We start from the raw sequence: 16,852 nt of genomic DNA on the forward strand, positions 1-16,852 counted from the left end.
AGTATCCTCCGCGTCATTAGCCTATGAGCCGCGGCGGCAACTTGACTCACGCCAAACCTCCCCCACTAAGTACGCCATCCCCGCCATCTCCCAACTTGCTGCCTGCTCCGTCCTACAATCCCCCCGAAAATGTCTTTCAACAATTCCTCTCTCCCTTTCCGCTCGCAACAATGGCTTCCGAATCCCTGCATCCCTCCCTAACACGGGCATCTGTCGAGGCAGCCCACGCCTTGATCAAACCTCATATCCATGATACACCCGTGTTAACCAACACCACACTGACTAACCTTGCGTCTACACCGCAGACGGCCGAAGCGCTGCAAGGCACGCAATGGGAGGGCCAAGAGCCCGCAAAGCCCAAAGTCAATCTCTTCTTCAAGTGTGAGAATTTCCAACGCATAGGCGCATTCAAAGTACGCGGCGCATTCCACGCAGTTACACGCTTGATTGAGAAGGACGGCCTGGACGAGGTTAGAAAAAAGGGCGTTGTGACGCATAGCAGTGGTATGTTCTCTGTGGTATACCATTTCCCCAAAGCATCTCCATCCAAGTAAGTAACAAGTTGCCCCCCAGGAAACCACGCGCAGGCGCTCGCCCTCGCCGCCCGCACTTTCGCCATTCCCGCGCACATCGTGATGCCGTCCATCTCGACGCCCTCCAAGATCGCCGGAACCCAGGCGCAAAACGCTACAATCCATTTCTCAGGCTCCACCAGCACAGAGCGCGAAGCCGTCGTCGCAGACGTCATCAAAGACACGGGCGCAACCCTCATCCCGCCATACGACCACCCCAACATCATCCTCGGCCAGGGCACCATAGCCCTTGAAATCCAAGAACAAGTCGCACGGCTCCTCGCGCAAGGCGGGTCCTCTGCATCCGGCAGCCGCAAACTCGATGCCGTGATTGCGCCCTGCGGCGGCGGCGGCATGCTCAGCGGGATAGCAGTTGCGCTGCACGGCACAGGCATCCGCGTATTTGGCGCCGAACCCAGTTTCCAGGGCGCCGACGATGCGCCTCACTTACGTACTTCTACTTGTGTATGCTTAGGTAATGTTGTAATGAAAATAGAAAGAAATAAAAATAAAAATGTGAGAAACAAAGAAGGCTACGCATTTGCTTTTCCCACATATATGAGAGTGGGGGGGGGGTGTTTTTTATATGATCAACGTGAGTTATGTATAACTAGAGTGATGGGTATTATACTTATCATCCCGCAACATTCTCCACTTGGCTACTTGCATCCCTGCCCACCACACCCTCATGTCTCTCAGCCTTTGCCTCGGGGACATGAGCAAATATCTTGGTGATAGCCTCAATCGTCGTGTTACCTCCGCTAAACACAACACCTACGTTCCACCCCTCATCTCCCGCCTCCCGCTGGACCATGGCCCTAAAGTCCTCGTTGTACAGCACGGTGGCCAGACCAACGACGGCCGAGGGCTCGACAAAGCACTTTGTGCGCTCGAGCACGAGTTTCATGGCATCACTGATGTTCTGCTCCGAGACGGCGTACAAGCCGCAGACATAGTCGGGCTGGGAAATGACAGCCCACGTGTAGTCGCCGAGCGGCGTCCGCAGGCCATCGGCTATGGTCAGTGTTTTCACGCTCGCAATGCGCTGGCCGGCTTGCACGCCGCGCCTAAGTACTTAATCGCTTGCTACGTATAATAATTTTTCTAAAACCACTTCTTAAACTCGGACCCCATAACCGCGAGATCCCGCTTCGACTGCCCCACGCTCGCCTGATTACTCTGCGGCACCACCGGCAGCGTGGTAAACGGGACTCTGCTGGTGAGGCTGTCGATTCTGCCGAGCAGGAACTCGAGCTGGCGGTAGGCGCTGCTAGGCTGGTACTGGGGGACCATGTGACCGCTGAGGGCCTGCTGGACGAAGGTGAGTTTGCGCTCTGTAATAGTTTTGCCCATGAGGCCCTTTGCGCTGAGCGAGGTGAGGCTGAGATCGGTGTGGTAGGGGACGTAGAAGTCGTCGGTGGGCGGGTTCTGGAAGCCTTGGAGGCCGCCCCACGTCATGTTCTGGATGGCCATGAGGGTGCCGTTGAAGAGGTAGATGAAGTCGAGTTCGCCGTGGGCAATGATGGTGCGGTCGAGACGGTCGATGATGCGCGGGATCACGTCCCAGGATGACGGGGGCGATGTGTCTGTGTTGAGCACGCCGCTGGCGCACTCGGCCCACGGCTGGATCGGCGCGTTGATGGCTTTTTGCACGTCGCTGCGGTTGAAGTAGATTTCCGTCTTGGGCGGCATGTAGTCGAAGGAGCCGGGGAAACCGAGCGGGTCCCACAGCAACGGACATGTGGTTGCAATTGCGTACACGTCAAAGCAGGGGTTGGTCAGCGTGACGGCGTTGAAGATGTCTGACCAGATCGAGCAGCCGGCGTCGTTGGCGTTCTTGGCTGGTGCAGGCAGCTTGCTGGCCGGAGGGTAAGTAAGGTACTTCTCCATGTAATCGGTGTAGCCACAGGCTTTAGAGCGCTTGTGAATATCGTCCATGAAGGTCTGGTTGAGGTTGAAGAGGCCGGCCCACTTGTCTACATAGGGAACGGCGGGAATCTCTTCGAGAATAACTTCCTCGGCGATAGTGGGGTCGTAGATCATGACGCCCTTGACGTCGTAGTATGTCGAGTCGTTCTTGTTCAACATGGCGTCGGCGATGTGGGGGACATAGCGCCCGGCGTACGACTCGCCGGCAATGTGTACTTTGCGGTTCTGCAGACCGAAAGTGTCGACAAAGTTTTTGAAGAAACCAAGGAACTCGGCGGCTACCTCCTCCTGGTTTGTAGCAGTAGGCTTGCCCTGGCTGAAGCCGGTGCCGACTGGCTGTTCGACCCAGACCATGTTGGTGAGATTTGCCCAGTTCCACGGGTTGTAAACGGGACCGGGACCGGCGCCGTACTGCCAGGAGATGGGTCCGTTTTCCTGGAGGAAACCCTCGAGCGAGGAGCAACCAGGGCCGCATAGAAGAGCTATTAGAAACACCCCAAGATGAAGACGGACATGTGCTCACCGTTCAGCCAGATGGTGATTTCGTCCGTGGCATTCGGGTTGTGCGAGGGAAAGAACCAAAAATAGAGCTTAGAGGTCTCGTTGGAAGCGCTACTGATGGGGAGAAGGCCAGCGTAGGACTCGCCAATGTCAAAGTCGACCTGTGGAATGGCACCTGCAGAGCCATTGACGGTGAATGCTACAAAACGTCAGCCAATTTCCACGCATATTGTCCTCCAAGTACATACCCTTTGAGGCTTCAGTGGTAATGAGGCGAGCAGTATCGCGCTTGTGAGGCTTTAGGTTCTGCACTGGGATCGTAAGGCGAGGACGAGGAATTTCGACCTTCTTGCCGACAGAACGAGCGCTTCGCGCGGAAACACTGGCCGTGAGGCCGCACACAGCAATGATTGAAAGAAGCTGCACGTTGGCTTGCTTCGGTCTGGGAAACTCCGGAATTGACTGCTAGTCAAGCTGGGGCCGTGACTGTCAATGGCCGTAAGAAAGAAAGAAAAAGAGGCAAATAGGTGGGAGCATAGCCTTCTTGAAGTATCCGAAAAGCGTTCCAAGTGACATCACTACAGGGTTTGCTATGCAGACGGTACGGCAGCTATCTCGCCGCACTTGGGTATTGGCGGGCAAAGTTTAACAGAGCACGGCCACCTCTTTACCTTGTTGGGCAGGCAATAGTCCATAGTCGCGTGGTGTGGGTTTACCCGGGCCATAGGTCCAACATGGACGCTCAAGGTTCGCAATCGGACCTACGTACGCGGGGTGGCAGCGTATTTGCCAATGTCCTCTCAGGGCCAATTACTACGACGTATGCGGACGAACTTAATAGACGGTCGGTATAGCTATGGCTCACGCTGACGGACCAGGTACCGGGGTCGAAATAGGAGAGGCGCGTGGGTCGGCCGACTGACATCCAGCCCAGCCCGTACATGGGCCGAAAGCAGCATGGCAAAGCTTTTACAAGCTACGCCGCCACCGCCTTCAAGCAATGCCAGGCCCACTCTGCAATGTCTGTGATAGTGATGGCGATTCCGCGGGCCAGCTTCTTTGGTAATCTTAGGGAATCCACTCTTATCTCTGTTTCTTAAGCGGGGGGGGGGGCGTAAACCCTCTGTGCGCTCAATGCGCCGCATCTCCGTGAGGCGCAGGAAGTAGACGCAGACAGTGATTGGGCGAGCGGTGTAATAGGCCCATCGATTTGGATGTCTTCATCCGCATGGCTGGAAAGAGATCAAGCACCGTGGCGAATGCTTGTCGTGCTTCGGCGGCGACTAGCCTTGGGTGCTTTAACCGGATGGGGCAGCTCGTGAAATCCAACTCGGTAGCGCTGGGTAGCGTGGCGTGAGCTAGTAGAAACAAGAACAGGCCAGTTTCCGTTGTGAGCGATTTCTGGGTTCGTATATGCAATGCAATCAAGCCGGAGGCGGAAGGCCGGCGGCGGCAGGCCGGAGGTTGGAGTGGGTGTCAGGCTTCGGCGTCGGTAACTGCCGTGAGGTGTGGCTTCGGTGTCACATGACACGTGCTGCTTACATCTTGTAGTTGTCGTTGTTGCGGGTATCACACCATCACACCATTACAACCACACAGCAGCCGCATTACCGCTGTCTAAAGGTATTTTTGGCTATAATGTATGCATCCCCCTGAGCACTCGGCACATGTTGAAAATATTTATAGGAATTTCCTAGGTAAAGTGCTTATTCTACAGGCCGCTCGCTCCCTGCGCATCTCATTTCACGACATCTGGGATGTCTCGGCCGGCCGCTGAGCAATCACACTTGCTGCAACACATCATCTAGGCCTGGCCACTGAGACCGCCACGACGAACGCGGCGCTCGACATACTTGGGCATAGCCGTGAGCTTGAGCAGCTTCTCAAAGTCAGGCGTACCATGGCCCGTCACCGGATCCCATCCTTCCGTGGCATTCCAAGAAGCGTTGGGCACAAAACCTGCCTTCAATCCCGTGTAGATGGACCTGCCGGTGCAGCCACGCGAGCCTCCATCAACAATGTCGTTCAAACCCTTGTAGCCCTCCTCGTAGATCCATGGATTCAAAAATCCCAGCGAAGGCATACCGGCCGCCATGCGAGCGTTGTTCAAGAGTGCAATCACAGACGCAAAAACAGGTGCTGAAGCGCTGGTTCCGCCAACCGATACCACCCGACCCTTGTCGTAGACCTGGAAGGCTTTGCCCTGGGCCGCAACATCTGGAAATCCACGTCCTTGAGGATTGTAGAGACCTTCCCAGCGGTTTCCAAGCTTCTCGAGGTATGCAGGAACAGCCTTGTCTTGGTATGCAGGTCGAGGCCAAAGTTCGGAGAAGCCACCAGAAGAGAAGTCAACGGCTGCTTCAGGAGAAACACCAGATGTGCCACCCACTGAGGTGACGTATGGGCAGGAAGCAGGGAAGACGGGCAAGAGACGTGTCGTGTTCTTTCCGTCGTTGGTCTGGCAGGCCGAGCCGGGGCCAGTATCACCACTCGAGAAGATGACCGAAACACCACGGGTACCGAGCTGGCCGATCAAGTCACAGACCTTCTTTGCGTATGCAGGAGGCACACTCTGCTCGTTCTCGCCGTACGACGTTGACAACACCTCTGGGAGCTCGTCATCTTCAAGGCCGACGAGATAGGTGAAGTAATCCAGGTAAGGCTCGTTGTCGCTGTTGTCCGCAACAGGTTGGTCAAGGTCAGGAACCAGTGGTCCGCGGCCAGGAACGGTGTAGAATTGTGTTTTGATCGCGGGCGCAACGAGACCTACAGTGTACTGAATGTCCAGGTTGGCTTCTACACTGTCCGCTGTGGAGTTTTGGTTAAAAGGTCCCTCCTTCACAGATGTAACTCCGAACGTAGTGCCGGCTGCCTTTGGCACAAATCGAGTGAGAAATTGCGACAAATCAGCGAAGCGCGCATATTGCTCCAGGAAACCGCTAACTCCAAAGGTAACGCTGGCATTCTTGGCTTCGTAGTTCTTGAAGTTGTAGAGCTCCGCAAGGCAATCGGGGTTAATCCTGAGGTTGCATGTCGCGTTGACAGCAAGGGCTGAGACAGGGACTGCCTCCTTGCTGTAGACTTGGCTGTGTTCCGGGCGGATCTCGCCGAAGCGAGTCGTGGGTTGGATGATGTCAATGTCATCTCGCACGTGCTTTGGTACCGAGTACCCCAGAGAGCGGATCTTCTTGATGTCGTTCCGGGACTCGCTCTGGTAGGTCTTGAAGGTAGTTTCCATCATCTGCTCCGCGCGCTTGACCGGGACGTAGAAGTTGATCCATTCGCCGTCATTCTGAATGTCCCTCGACTCAATGCCAGACTGCTCGAGCCAACGGAGAACATTCGAAGTCGACTCAGCTCGCGGCTTGACGAGGTCTTTCAGCTCGTGGCGCTTCAAGTGCTGTCCATAGCGAGGATGGCTGGGGGACGAAACTTCCATGAGCGCCCTGTCAAGCAGCTCGCGATCCGCCTACAGTAGTCAGTAAAAGCTACCGTAAGATATACATAGCGGGGACCCAAGAAATTACTCACCGAACGCACTGCAATGCGGAAGCGCAGCTTCTGGTCTGGATGCGGGGCACCAACTTCAGTCCAGCCCTCTGGGACGCTGCGAAGGCGCTCAACAACCTCGCCCTCAATGTGAGAAGTGCGTGCGGCGCTGCCACTGCCAACGGCCAGCAGGCCTGCGAGGAGTAGGTTGTACTTCATGCTTGTCGGCTCGCGATGCTAATGATGCCGTGTAAGGAAGAGGTGGGGAGCAAGAATTGAAACGACGGAGCAAAAGACGCAATGACGCGCAACAGCCCTCTCACTCTCCCTTGTCCTTGGGTAGCAGGAGTGAGTGGTGAGGTGAAGGAAGCGTCTCTGCAGCGCCTCTTGCCACAGTTATAGTCGCCATTGCCAAGAGGCCCGACACGTAGGTAAACAGGCGATCTTAACAAGCCGCCCCCATCCTCATAATACCCTCCTGCAGCTAGGCGTCCTGATCAACAGCACCGGTCCTTGGCCTGTAAGTGGCAGTGTTTATCGCCCCAGGCACGGCCGATTTTGGCGGTTTGGCCGCCCGGATTGGTGGGACTTGAAACAAACGCGACTACGTAGACAGCTTCCTGAACGGTTTCAGCTCGACGTTAGCGATGGATGGGCGACCCATAATATCGCCATTCTGCAAGGGTTGCAGTATGCTCTGGTCGACAGCGAGTGGGTTGGCCTAATATCCGTCAGGCATAAGCAAGCCGGTTATTTGGACTGTATGCAATATGCTAGGCCCTCCAAGTTGCGTGCCTTGGTTGGCCAGTGAGGCGCAGGGCCCTGGACAGACTCCAAACGCCCATGGCTATGCCCAGGGCCTGTCGCAAACCTTGATGTGATGAAGCAGGATTGGATGAAGCTTGTCGAGAGCTCGGTGAGCTTGGTCGTGTCTGCTAAGTAAAGCTTGAGGCCAAAGATTAGCCGGGGGTGCTTGGCGTGGCGGGTCTGCTCCTCTCGCCATTCGCGCTACAGGCGGCGCCACATACCGATGCGGGCGTAGATAATTACAAGCAAGGAGCTCTTGGTTGCTTGAAGGACAGGGTGCTTGATATGCCGCTGCACACGGTCCGAGTCACGCATGTCGTGTAACTGCATCCCCAAAGCAGGTACTGTACAGCTTGCTTGGCGAAAATACGACATTGCACAGGATTTTGTTCGTCGAAGTTACATGCGCGAATATTGTATTCTTGGGTGGATAGTCTTGGATACGTGTACATAGCTTCCGATAGAGACCCTCTATGTCTATGCAGCCCTTATTGTCGTCCTTCGAATCCGTTTTCCAGCACATCAATCAGCTCATCGAGTTGCGTCACAACGAAATCCGTATGCTCGTGCTCCGCGAGATGGCTGTTTACATCGTTGAGCAGGAGAACCGTTGCAGCCCCCGCGCGATGTCCCGCCGTCATGTCGTCGATGGAATCGCCCACCATGATGAGGCTTTCCCCACCATTTTGCAGTCCCCAGTCTTTGGCAATATGCAGGATGCCGGCCGGGTCAGGCTTGGGCGGCCTAAACTCGCGCGTCACAATGGGGCTGAAGACCGACTTTGGCAGGAAAGTAGTAAGCAGATGGGTGACGGGGGCGTCGAAGTTGCGCGTGCAGATGCCCTTTTTCACCCCGCGCGAGTCGACATAGTCCATGAGCTCGACGAGCCCTGCCTGCGGCTGCTGCGACTTCATGGCAGTGCGTTCGATGTTGCGGATCTTTTCCTGCGCCTCTTCCTGCTCGGCCTCGGGCAGCGAGTACACGTGGTCGAGAATGTCTGTTGGCTTCTCAATGCCAAGAGCTACCCGCATTTCTGCAAACATGTAATTCTGTGGCAAGCCTGCTGCGCGTTAGTTAGGCGTCCTTTGGGGTCGTAAAAGTCAGGCGTCTCATTACATAATGTCCCGTCCACGTCGAAGACGATGCCCCTCAGTGGCGGCCTGTCCTCTACAGCCTTCCTCTTTGCCGGATCCAGTGGGGCGAATCGCCGGGGCCGCACAGGCTGCGCCATTGTATTGGCGGATCGCGTTATACGTAAAGAGAGGCGGGCGGATAGGCTGTTGGCGGAAGCCTTGGATGCGAAACTGAAATGACTGGCGTGTCGAGCAACGAGGCCGTTCATGGTGTTGATGCTGATGCACAGGTTGGTGTTGAGCCTAGCTGGTGGGTCCGGGATCAGCCGCGTCTACCCTGCGGCTCTCCTCATGGCTGCGATCACGTAATCCACACGGGGCTTTCACTGACCAAACTATAGTTTTTTTCAGGAGGTCTTAATTAAATTCTGCGCGGAAATAACTCAAGTGCGTCTAGTGTTTGCGCTCCCAGTGCGTCCACCACACACTACTTCATCCATCCTCTACATCTGGCCTGATCCGATTCACACTGACGTATATGCTAAACGTCAAGCTGAACTATCAGTCGTGTCTTGGAGACAACCCTCTAATTCAGACCCCTTGAGAACCGGAATGAATCGCCAACATTCTCGGTTAATGCATCTCCCTCAAGTTTTGATAGACACCTCGCAAGTCAAAAGAACCAAAGATACATGTCGAATAGCTATATTCAGCCTCAAACTTGCCCCATTTCATCCCCATCCTCTAGTATCCATATCTCAGCAAGATTTGGTGTACCACATATATGAGCCTTCACCCACCATGGGACACAAGAAAACTAGATGCAACCCAAAGAGCGCATGTGGTCTCACAACTCGTACTCCTAGTCCAACTCCAAATGCCCCAGCAGAGCCATGGGGGAGTGAGAACTTGCATTTGCAATGCTTAGGAGGTAACAAAATCTATTCTTTTTTTCACTGAGTGTTGGTCGTATTGGTAGTGTAGCACAGCCCCGCATGGCTGTACAAGTCCAGCTCACATTGAATGCTGTCGATTTCCATACCAAAGCACCATCGCCCTTCTTCTTATTAACCCCATCAACAACCTGTTTCGCTAGTCACCTCACCTTGTTTCGACGCCACATCTTCCCTATTTCGTTGCTGTCTACGCCCGCCTTCGCCTCTTTCAACATGATCCACCACCTGCTAATCCCACCCAGTAAAAACAATCTTATCCGCACACCCCGCGTCGGAGAACCCCCATACCCCTTCACCCAACGCTCTCACATACAACGATCGGATCCGCTTCCCTACGCAGAGCGGCAGCGACCTGGGCACCCAGCTCCAACGGCGTGCAAGCCCAATCCAGCCAAAAAAAATATTGACATCATCCATTTTCCGCACCCCGGCCCTCGCAGCCCTGCGCCCTTGCCCGGAGACAGCGACTGCGTCAAGTTAAAGCAGCCCGTACTATGGACGTAACTATTCCATACGACGAACCATGCCCGTCTTAGCAGGTCCCCTCCCCGGCAGTTGTTTGTAACGTGACTGTTGAGGCTGACCAGGGGCCGGTGCTTATAATAGCGGGGGGCACCCTTGTCCGATGATATGTATGCAATCTGAGGCTCCGCTTGGCGCCACAGGCACGTGCAGATCAGTACTTACAGGAACGGGGAGACGATGAGATGAGATGAGATGAAATGAGGCGAGATAAGCCGCGCTACCAATCATTCCTTGCGAACGGCCGTGTTTACGTGAGACTCGCCGAATCACGACTTGACTAACCCAGACTTTTTTTTTTTTTTTTTGCTGTGCTACTTGCGTACTTGGGACGAGAGTACGAAGAAAAACAACGTTTAAATGCCGTTGGCATTTCTTGGCGTGTATCGCACAACTGACATCGCCTGGCTCACAGGGTTTATCCCAAACGCTGTCGGAAATTGGTGTCTCGTCCTGGATTGGTGCCGAGTTGAGGGGGGGGGGAATTGTTTGGTGCGGATGCGTGCGGAACAAACAGAAAAAAAACGAGGGCATGTCAAGAAAACACAAGCACAAACGAGCGGTCGCGGCAGATTTGTTTTAGGAAACCAAAGTTAGAGTTTGTTAAGTGCATACTTCTATATTGGGTATAAATGCTCGTTTTTCTTTTTTTTGGCTAAGCTACAACCGCGCCACCCGCTGTGACACTTGGACATCCCTTGCATCGGTGCGAGCGTATACGTGTGTACCGCGATGATAAAATTGCAATCATGAAGCTACCGAGGCCAAAGTCTAAACTAAGAAAGAAACCCTACAGACTATCCCGCTTAATAGGAGGTGGTAGTGTTGTGGACAGCGCTGCGAATGTTGTAGTACTTGGAGTTGGGGTAGTAAAGGTTGTTCTGGTTCTGGCGGAAGCTAGCCACACCACCAAGGGCGTTAACAACCTGGGATTGGTTAGTACCAAATACAAGTTTCAAACGGGGGAACATGTGGGCGTAAAAGACTTACAGTGCGGGTAAGGGACTTGGGGTCAGTGATTGGCCGGTCGCCAGACGACTCCCAGAACCAGGCTCCACCGAGACCCTGCTCCTTGAGGTACTGTGTCTTCCATAGGGCAACCTGAGGAGTGTCAAAGGTGATGACCTCCTTGGCGACACGATCGTAAGTCCAGGCAGCGCGGACATTCCAGTCGGTGTAGAGCGAAGCGTTGGAGCGGGGGAGTTGCTTGTAGTCAATGACACCTGCCTCGAAGCTTCCGGCAGTCGAGCCGTTGAAGACCATACCCATACCGTTGCCGGCGGGTTTGGGGTCAATAACGTTGGCAAATCCGCGACCGTACAGGGGCATTCCGAGCTGGATCTTGCTGGGGTCGGCGATCTGCGTCTTGTAGTACTCAATGGCGCGCTCCGTGTTGAAAGGCGTGAAGGAGTTGGTCTTGACAACCCAGCCGTTGGTAGATCTGGGGTTCTTCTTGCTTGGGTACACGTTGCTGAGGTGACCAGTGAAGTTGGAGAATCCGGGGCCCTGGTAGTCAAAGGCCATGAGGTTGTAGTTGTCGACGTATTGGTCAATCTCAGCAAGAGGGAAGATTTCGTAGTTCTGGGGTCCGGCAGGGGAGGAGATGCCAATGACGAAGCGGTAGCCGTTGTAGTACTTGGCCGAGTACTGGTCAAAGATCTGGCGGCAGTACTTGACCGTCTTAGCAAAGTTGTGGGCGGCCGTCGTGTCTTCGGGGTACTCGTAGTCGAAGTCGATACCGTCGATACCAAGGTCACCAATCAGCTGGATAGTGCTGTCGCAGAACTTCGTCCTGCCTGCCTCGGTGGAAAAGGCGGGCTTGAAGTTGTTCCTGTAACTCCAGCCACCGACGGAGAGGACGACCTTGAGGTTGCGGTTCTTCTGCTTCAGCTTGTACAGCTGGTTGAAGTTACCCAGCAGTTGGCTGCCGTTGGTACCAACATCGCCGGGGTAGGGGAACTGCAGATCAGCCCACTCATCGGAGAGTATAATCTCGCCAGTCTGGTTGTTGAGGTTGGCGAAAGCATAGTTGATCTTGGTGAGCTGCTCGGCAGGAAGGTCGGTGACCATGAACTTGCGAGCGTAGATGGCCCAGTTCACGAAAAAGGTACCGGCCTGGAAACCCTGCTTGGAACCGCTTGGTTGGGATTCGGTAGGGTAGCCACCAGAAGGCCAGCCGTACATTTGGCGAGCAGCATGCTTGTGCTGGTGGCCATGCAGAGAAGGCGCAGCATGAACCAGCGAAGTCAAGGATAAAAGAGTGGCGGCGTCAGTGAAACGCATTTTAATGATAGGACGGCTGGTGGCCAAAAAAAAAATAGAGAGGCAATTAAGGAGTGGTCGCTACGAGAAGGCGTGCGGTGAAAAAAAATGTGCAGTCGAGATGTCCCCTCTCTTTAAGACACTTCCATCTGGCTTGAACCCGTCTAGTTCCATGGCACTTCGCCGGGACCATGTCACGGAGCTAATATTTGGCCGTTGGGTCCGTACCTGGGCATTACGAATGCCTTCTTTTCTTGCCTACATACGTTCGTCCCAGCTGATGGTACTGGGTCGCCCCTTGGAAGGCATACGGACCGAAACTTGGGGATTCCTGATCTCCAATGGTGGCGGAGCGCAGACTCTAATGGCTAGTGTGTGGATCTTCGGCGCTTTTTAGCCCGTTGTTTCAAAAGAAACGATGCCTTGCTTCCACGATCATGCCCCCCCGGCATTTCTGATTGGAGCGCCTCTTGCGAGCATGCCTTTGGTGCACGGCTTTAATCGGACCTACCTGCCATGCAACATGAGCATGCCTGAGGCCAAGATCCCTAATCGACTTAAAATATCTTGTGAACCCCAACGCTTTACTGAACGAGCTGGCCATCTGGTTTGACACGATTGTTAACGATCCTTGTTGAGAACATTTTCTTAAGACAGAGCTGCCTCGTCATCTCTTTTTTCTTGCGCCTGGGCGATACACTGTACGTTGCTCTGTTGTCGTCATGCTGCTGACAAAAGGGTCTCGAACCACGTGAAACCTAAAACAGACTAGTCAGACAGCTTCTTAGGTAGTGTACCTGCATGGAAGAATATTGCCACGCGTGCGCGAACCGCTGCATCTGCCGTTGCTGGTTTAGGAGTCCTTCTCTTCCAGACCTCTCCATGGGCTCAGAAACAACTAAGGGGTACCATTACGTGGAAGTTATTTCCTCTACATGCTCAACCCTGTTGCATTTGAGGCTTTTAGCTGCCGAACATGTTCGCCATTCTTACATAATATCGCAATTAGGCTCGCTCATTCACTGCCATACTTGTACATGTAAGCAGTCTCGTGTCATCAGCTGGTGGCCTTGCAAGTATCTTTGCTCTTGAGAACGGCGCACATGCCCTAAGGCTGGTCATTCGGCCCGTTCTAGATCTACTTACCGGTGATTTCCCGACAACTGAGAGCGATGAACGGTCTTCTTCCCAGTTGGCAGTTTTTCAGTGTCATTCTGCCTAGAAAACGAAATCAAGGGCCGGACATTGCCACCTACTTGGAGCATGTAGACTTCCTGTTTTCTGGGTAGTAAGACGGCCATTGTATCAATTCATGCCGATGCTGACAGGAGGCAAGGGCTTGGGCGGTTATCGGTCTTGGAAGCTAAGTGTGGGTGTGGCGCATATTAACGCTAGGTTTGTGGTTAACCGGAAGAGGAAATACGGTTTATCTGGACAGCAGTCAAGCGGCCGCTAGCCTGCTTCATGTGTCAGCCCCTTTATGTACCCCTCGAGCAACACGACGCAAATGCAAGCTTTGAACAAGTCGCCCAGACGAGGTTTCAAGAAACTCACGCTACAACTGGTGCACTCAGTCTCGTGAGCAAGCCCAGGGTACGCTCATGGTATGGGGACCATCCACAGGCTTCCCGCGAATCATTCCATGCACAAGGCTAGCTTCTTGCAGGGAGCACCATCTTGCTAATAAACAAAGTTTTGATCCTGTCAGTACGGATCGCGCCGCGCGGCCACGCCATATGAAATATCCAGAAATGACATCTTTTGCACTCAAAGTTCCGGTCAATAAAGTTGATCACATGGCGCAGTCAGAACTCTACTCAAACGTCACGCAACAGGCACGCCATGATCCTGACTGCGAGAGTTTGTTCGCTATCTGGTCCTTTTCATCATGCGACAAGCTCTGTGTTCACCTGCACAGCTATTAGTATTGCCGTGAATACCAACAGGGATGAACACTTGATCCAGTGTATGCGTTGATCTGCAATACACTACTGCAGTGGCCACTTTGACAATAATTAAAGACACGAGAAGAATATTGCGGGATTGTACTCGTGTTCAGCTTGACGAAAGCGTTATGCGTTGATAGCGCACAATGCGCGCGTGAGCGGGGACCAAGGATGTGATAAAGACATACAACTACGTACTTTATTTGACTCCGTCAAAAGCCATCATGACTCCAATACCCTGAAGTCAAACCGACTTATTCTCTACGCGCTCGGATCTCTAAATTTGCATTCACAAAACCGCAAGGACCCGGCCGATGGATTCAATGTAGCCAGCCCGGCTGAATAGCAATCTAAGATACTAATAAACTGCTTGGCGACTTGCAGAGGAGACACTTGGCAGGGAGCTCGACAAGCAGACAAAAACGACCTTGCATAAATGCCATACTCGCCTTCGCCGTGTCTACCGGTCCCCCAGTCTGACTTTGGGTCAATGTTGGGGTAGCTTCCCAATTTTCCTAGACAAAGCTAGAGTCACCAGCCAGCGCAACGATGCTTTCGAATGTAATTCTCATGCCATCTCTTGGCGCCACCAGGATCCCCAAGGCCAAGTAAGGCTCGCCTGGGTCTTTTTGCGCATGATTCAGACACGGCTGACTTCTGCGATCGAACCATTACAGGCCGACTCGTATGCCTGCACCACTTTTCGTATATTAGAAAAAAGGCCAAAGGATCGTCGGGCCGAGACCAGCGACTGCAATACCAACGGAATAGCGCCAATGTATTCTTGAAAGCATTTCATAAAATGACAGTGTTGTTAATAAGACGTTTACAACACGGGATGTGCACAACTCTATGATTATGTCTCGTATGCTTTAGAGTGCCAAAGCCTTGATCTTCTCATTGGATACAGCAGTTGTCAGAAGCGCGTCAGGAGTGACGGAGCCCCAAGGTATCCAAAGCGCATACCCTTTCTTGGTGATGAGGCCAGACAACCAGCGCTTCCTATTCAGAAGGCGCGGACGTGATAATACGCTACATCCACTGTTCGCAATTCTCAGTTTTCAACCCGATAGACCTATGGAAGCAGCTTTTATCGTGACACATATGCAACATATGAAGTTTGAAGAGGCGAGCAATTCTTTCCTCCAAGGAAAACTCCCAGTCACCTACATACTCACATAACGATAGTGGTATGACGTTTACCATTCCACCGGCGTGACTGAGATCCTCTGGCGAGACTTGAAGGGCTTGAACCAGCCCCCACAGCAAGGGAGATACTTGCAGCATTTCTAGTGATCTACGAGCGGAACGGCTATGGGAAAGGCATAGCCGCAAACGACGGGACGCTCCGAGATCCGTAGTGTGTTCTTCGTTAGTGAGAACGCACCCCCAAACACATTTTACCTTCCATTCACGGGACCAGGATCATGCTGACTTATCTGGCTCTGACTGTTCTCATATTGGTAGATATGATGTTGGTTTACACATGGATATCCTGCATGACTCGACCGTGTACCACTGTATGTACTACGATAGTGAGGTTTCAGATGAAGTACATGAAGCATCCGCTTGGATTGTCCACCTCCACATTATTGTAGCTAGTGGATTTCATCACATAAGTGTGTTATCCGAGTCCTTGTAAACACGTGCTATTGGCTAATCGTAAACCTTACTTTGTCTACGTGCAGTCAGCCTCCAGGTCTGTGATTCAGGGTAACTGGAGCAAGTTCAGCAGCAGCTATGACAAGTAGGAACACCATTATGCTGGTGATATATGAGTCTGGTCTGCATTAGCTGAGAGGCTGTGATAGAATAGAAATAGGAAATGCAGACACAATCTGCACCCTTGTTCAGCTCCGTTCTGGGTTGTAGGAACGTTGATGTTCGGATATATACCGCCTGAGCAGCTAGCGCAACACCCAAGGAGGAAAGCAGTGAAAGCTTATTACAATTGCAGAACCAAGAATGCATACGAAGAAACATATATCATTGCCATGGGACTATAAGCGTCACCCCACTCTTACTTGGCGACTGTTTAAACTTTGAAAGTGTATTCGATACTAGAATAGCAGACGACAAAATACGGCAAGGTATACTTTGCAAGAAAGTAATTGGATACTATCGTTTCTGGATTAGATAGGTTTTCGAAGCTTGCTCAGTCTTTTACAATAATTTGTTCTTGTAGCGTCTAGAAACATATATGTAGTATAGAGAAACAGCCAAGTATTGTACAGACCACGTCACAATCGATGGGTATCACATGGGGCGAGGGTGTCGAATCTAGAGTCTAGTTCAACTGAAATTATGTCGCTGTTGCGAGTAAATGAGGGTTTATACTGTCATGCAAGTGCTTGCGTGGATACGACAGGGACAAGGTTGGGGAAGAAAGGAAGAAAATTGCGAGAAAAAACTGCTCGAATTTTACGGTGATGATGGCTTCTGATGATATTGGTGTTTTTGGTATTGTTCTGGTTAGTGCGCGACCAGGTTGAGTGAGTTGCGGCGATGCTGCCGGCTCTATCTGGGGGTATTTCGGGGACTATAATGAGTTCCGTGCATGATATTACGCTATACTTAGTACTATCCATTCGTCTTAAGGGTATCGTTTTAAATAAAATCAGTGGTTCTCTATGAATATGTAAAATGTGGATTACTACTTGCTTATTGTATACAACGAATAGGGTACCGTACCTACTTTTATGACGTATTACATGTCATGCTATATTGTGAAATCTACTACATTAGTTTAGTAGAATGACTTGTAGAACAACAGCTTGCAGAATGTAAAACGTTGG

General features: G+C 52.6%; 6 protein-coding genes across 6 annotated transcripts; 1 reads left to right on the forward strand and 5 right to left on the reverse strand.

The window, feature by feature from the left end:
• Window positions 1-170: 170 nt before the first annotated feature.
• On the forward strand, window positions 171-1,092 carry SETTUDRAFT_158788 (uncharacterized protein; the record flags this gene model as incomplete). Its single annotated transcript, XM_008023881.1, has 3 exons — window positions 171-504; window positions 574-1,023; window positions 1,073-1,092. 3 exons carry the CDS (start codon window positions 171-173, stop codon window positions 1,090-1,092), a joined length of 804 nt encoding a protein of 267 aa, XP_008022072.1.
• Window positions 1,093-1,206: 114 nt separating this feature from the next.
• SETTUDRAFT_102329 (uncharacterized protein) lies at window positions 1,207-1,641 on the reverse strand (the record flags this gene model as incomplete). Its single annotated transcript, XM_008023882.1, has 1 exon — window positions 1,207-1,641. A coding segment is annotated over one exon (435 nt), but the record flags the coding sequence as incomplete, so codon positions are not given.
• Window positions 1,642-1,676: 35 nt separating this feature from the next.
• On the reverse strand, window positions 1,677-3,697 carry SETTUDRAFT_158789 (uncharacterized protein; the record flags this gene model as incomplete). The annotated part of the gene is made up of 4 exons (XM_008023883.1): window positions 1,677-2,983; window positions 3,025-3,201; window positions 3,251-3,422; window positions 3,674-3,697. 4 exons carry the CDS (start codon window positions 3,695-3,697, stop codon window positions 1,677-1,679), a joined length of 1,680 nt encoding a protein of 559 aa, XP_008022074.1.
• A 1,009-nt stretch (window positions 3,698-4,706) lies between these two features.
• SETTUDRAFT_175288 (uncharacterized protein) lies at window positions 4,707-6,710 on the reverse strand (the record flags this gene model as incomplete). The annotated part of the gene is made up of 2 exons (XM_008023884.1): window positions 4,707-6,471; window positions 6,534-6,710. 2 exons carry the CDS (start codon window positions 6,708-6,710, stop codon window positions 4,807-4,809), a joined length of 1,842 nt encoding a protein of 613 aa, XP_008022075.1. The 3' UTR covers window positions 4,707-4,806.
• Window positions 6,711-7,717: 1,007 nt separating this feature from the next.
• Window positions 7,718-8,631, reverse strand: SETTUDRAFT_167115 (uncharacterized protein). The gene is made up of 2 exons (XM_008023885.1): window positions 8,415-8,631; window positions 7,718-8,358 (listed from the first exon to the last, which is right to left on the reverse strand). Exons 1-2 carry the CDS (start codon window positions 8,527-8,529, stop codon window positions 7,787-7,789), a joined length of 687 nt encoding a protein of 228 aa, XP_008022076.1. The 5' UTR covers window positions 8,530-8,631; the 3' UTR covers window positions 7,718-7,786.
• Window positions 8,632-10,655: 2,024 nt separating this feature from the next.
• SETTUDRAFT_45450 (glycoside hydrolase family 18 protein) lies at window positions 10,656-12,132 on the reverse strand (the record flags this gene model as incomplete). The annotated part of the gene is made up of 2 exons (XM_008023734.1): window positions 10,656-10,775; window positions 10,840-12,132. 2 exons carry the CDS (start codon window positions 12,130-12,132, stop codon window positions 10,656-10,658), a joined length of 1,413 nt encoding a protein of 470 aa, XP_008021925.1.
• Between the last annotated feature and the right edge of the window lie 4,720 nt (window positions 12,133-16,852).

The sequence above is a fragment of the Exserohilum turcica genome (genome assembly GCF_000359705.1).
Source record: "Exserohilum turcica Et28A unplaced genomic scaffold SETTUscaffold_11, whole genome shotgun sequence".
In the NCBI taxonomy this organism is placed as follows: domain Eukaryota; kingdom Fungi; phylum Ascomycota; class Dothideomycetes; order Pleosporales; family Pleosporaceae; genus Exserohilum; species Exserohilum turcicum.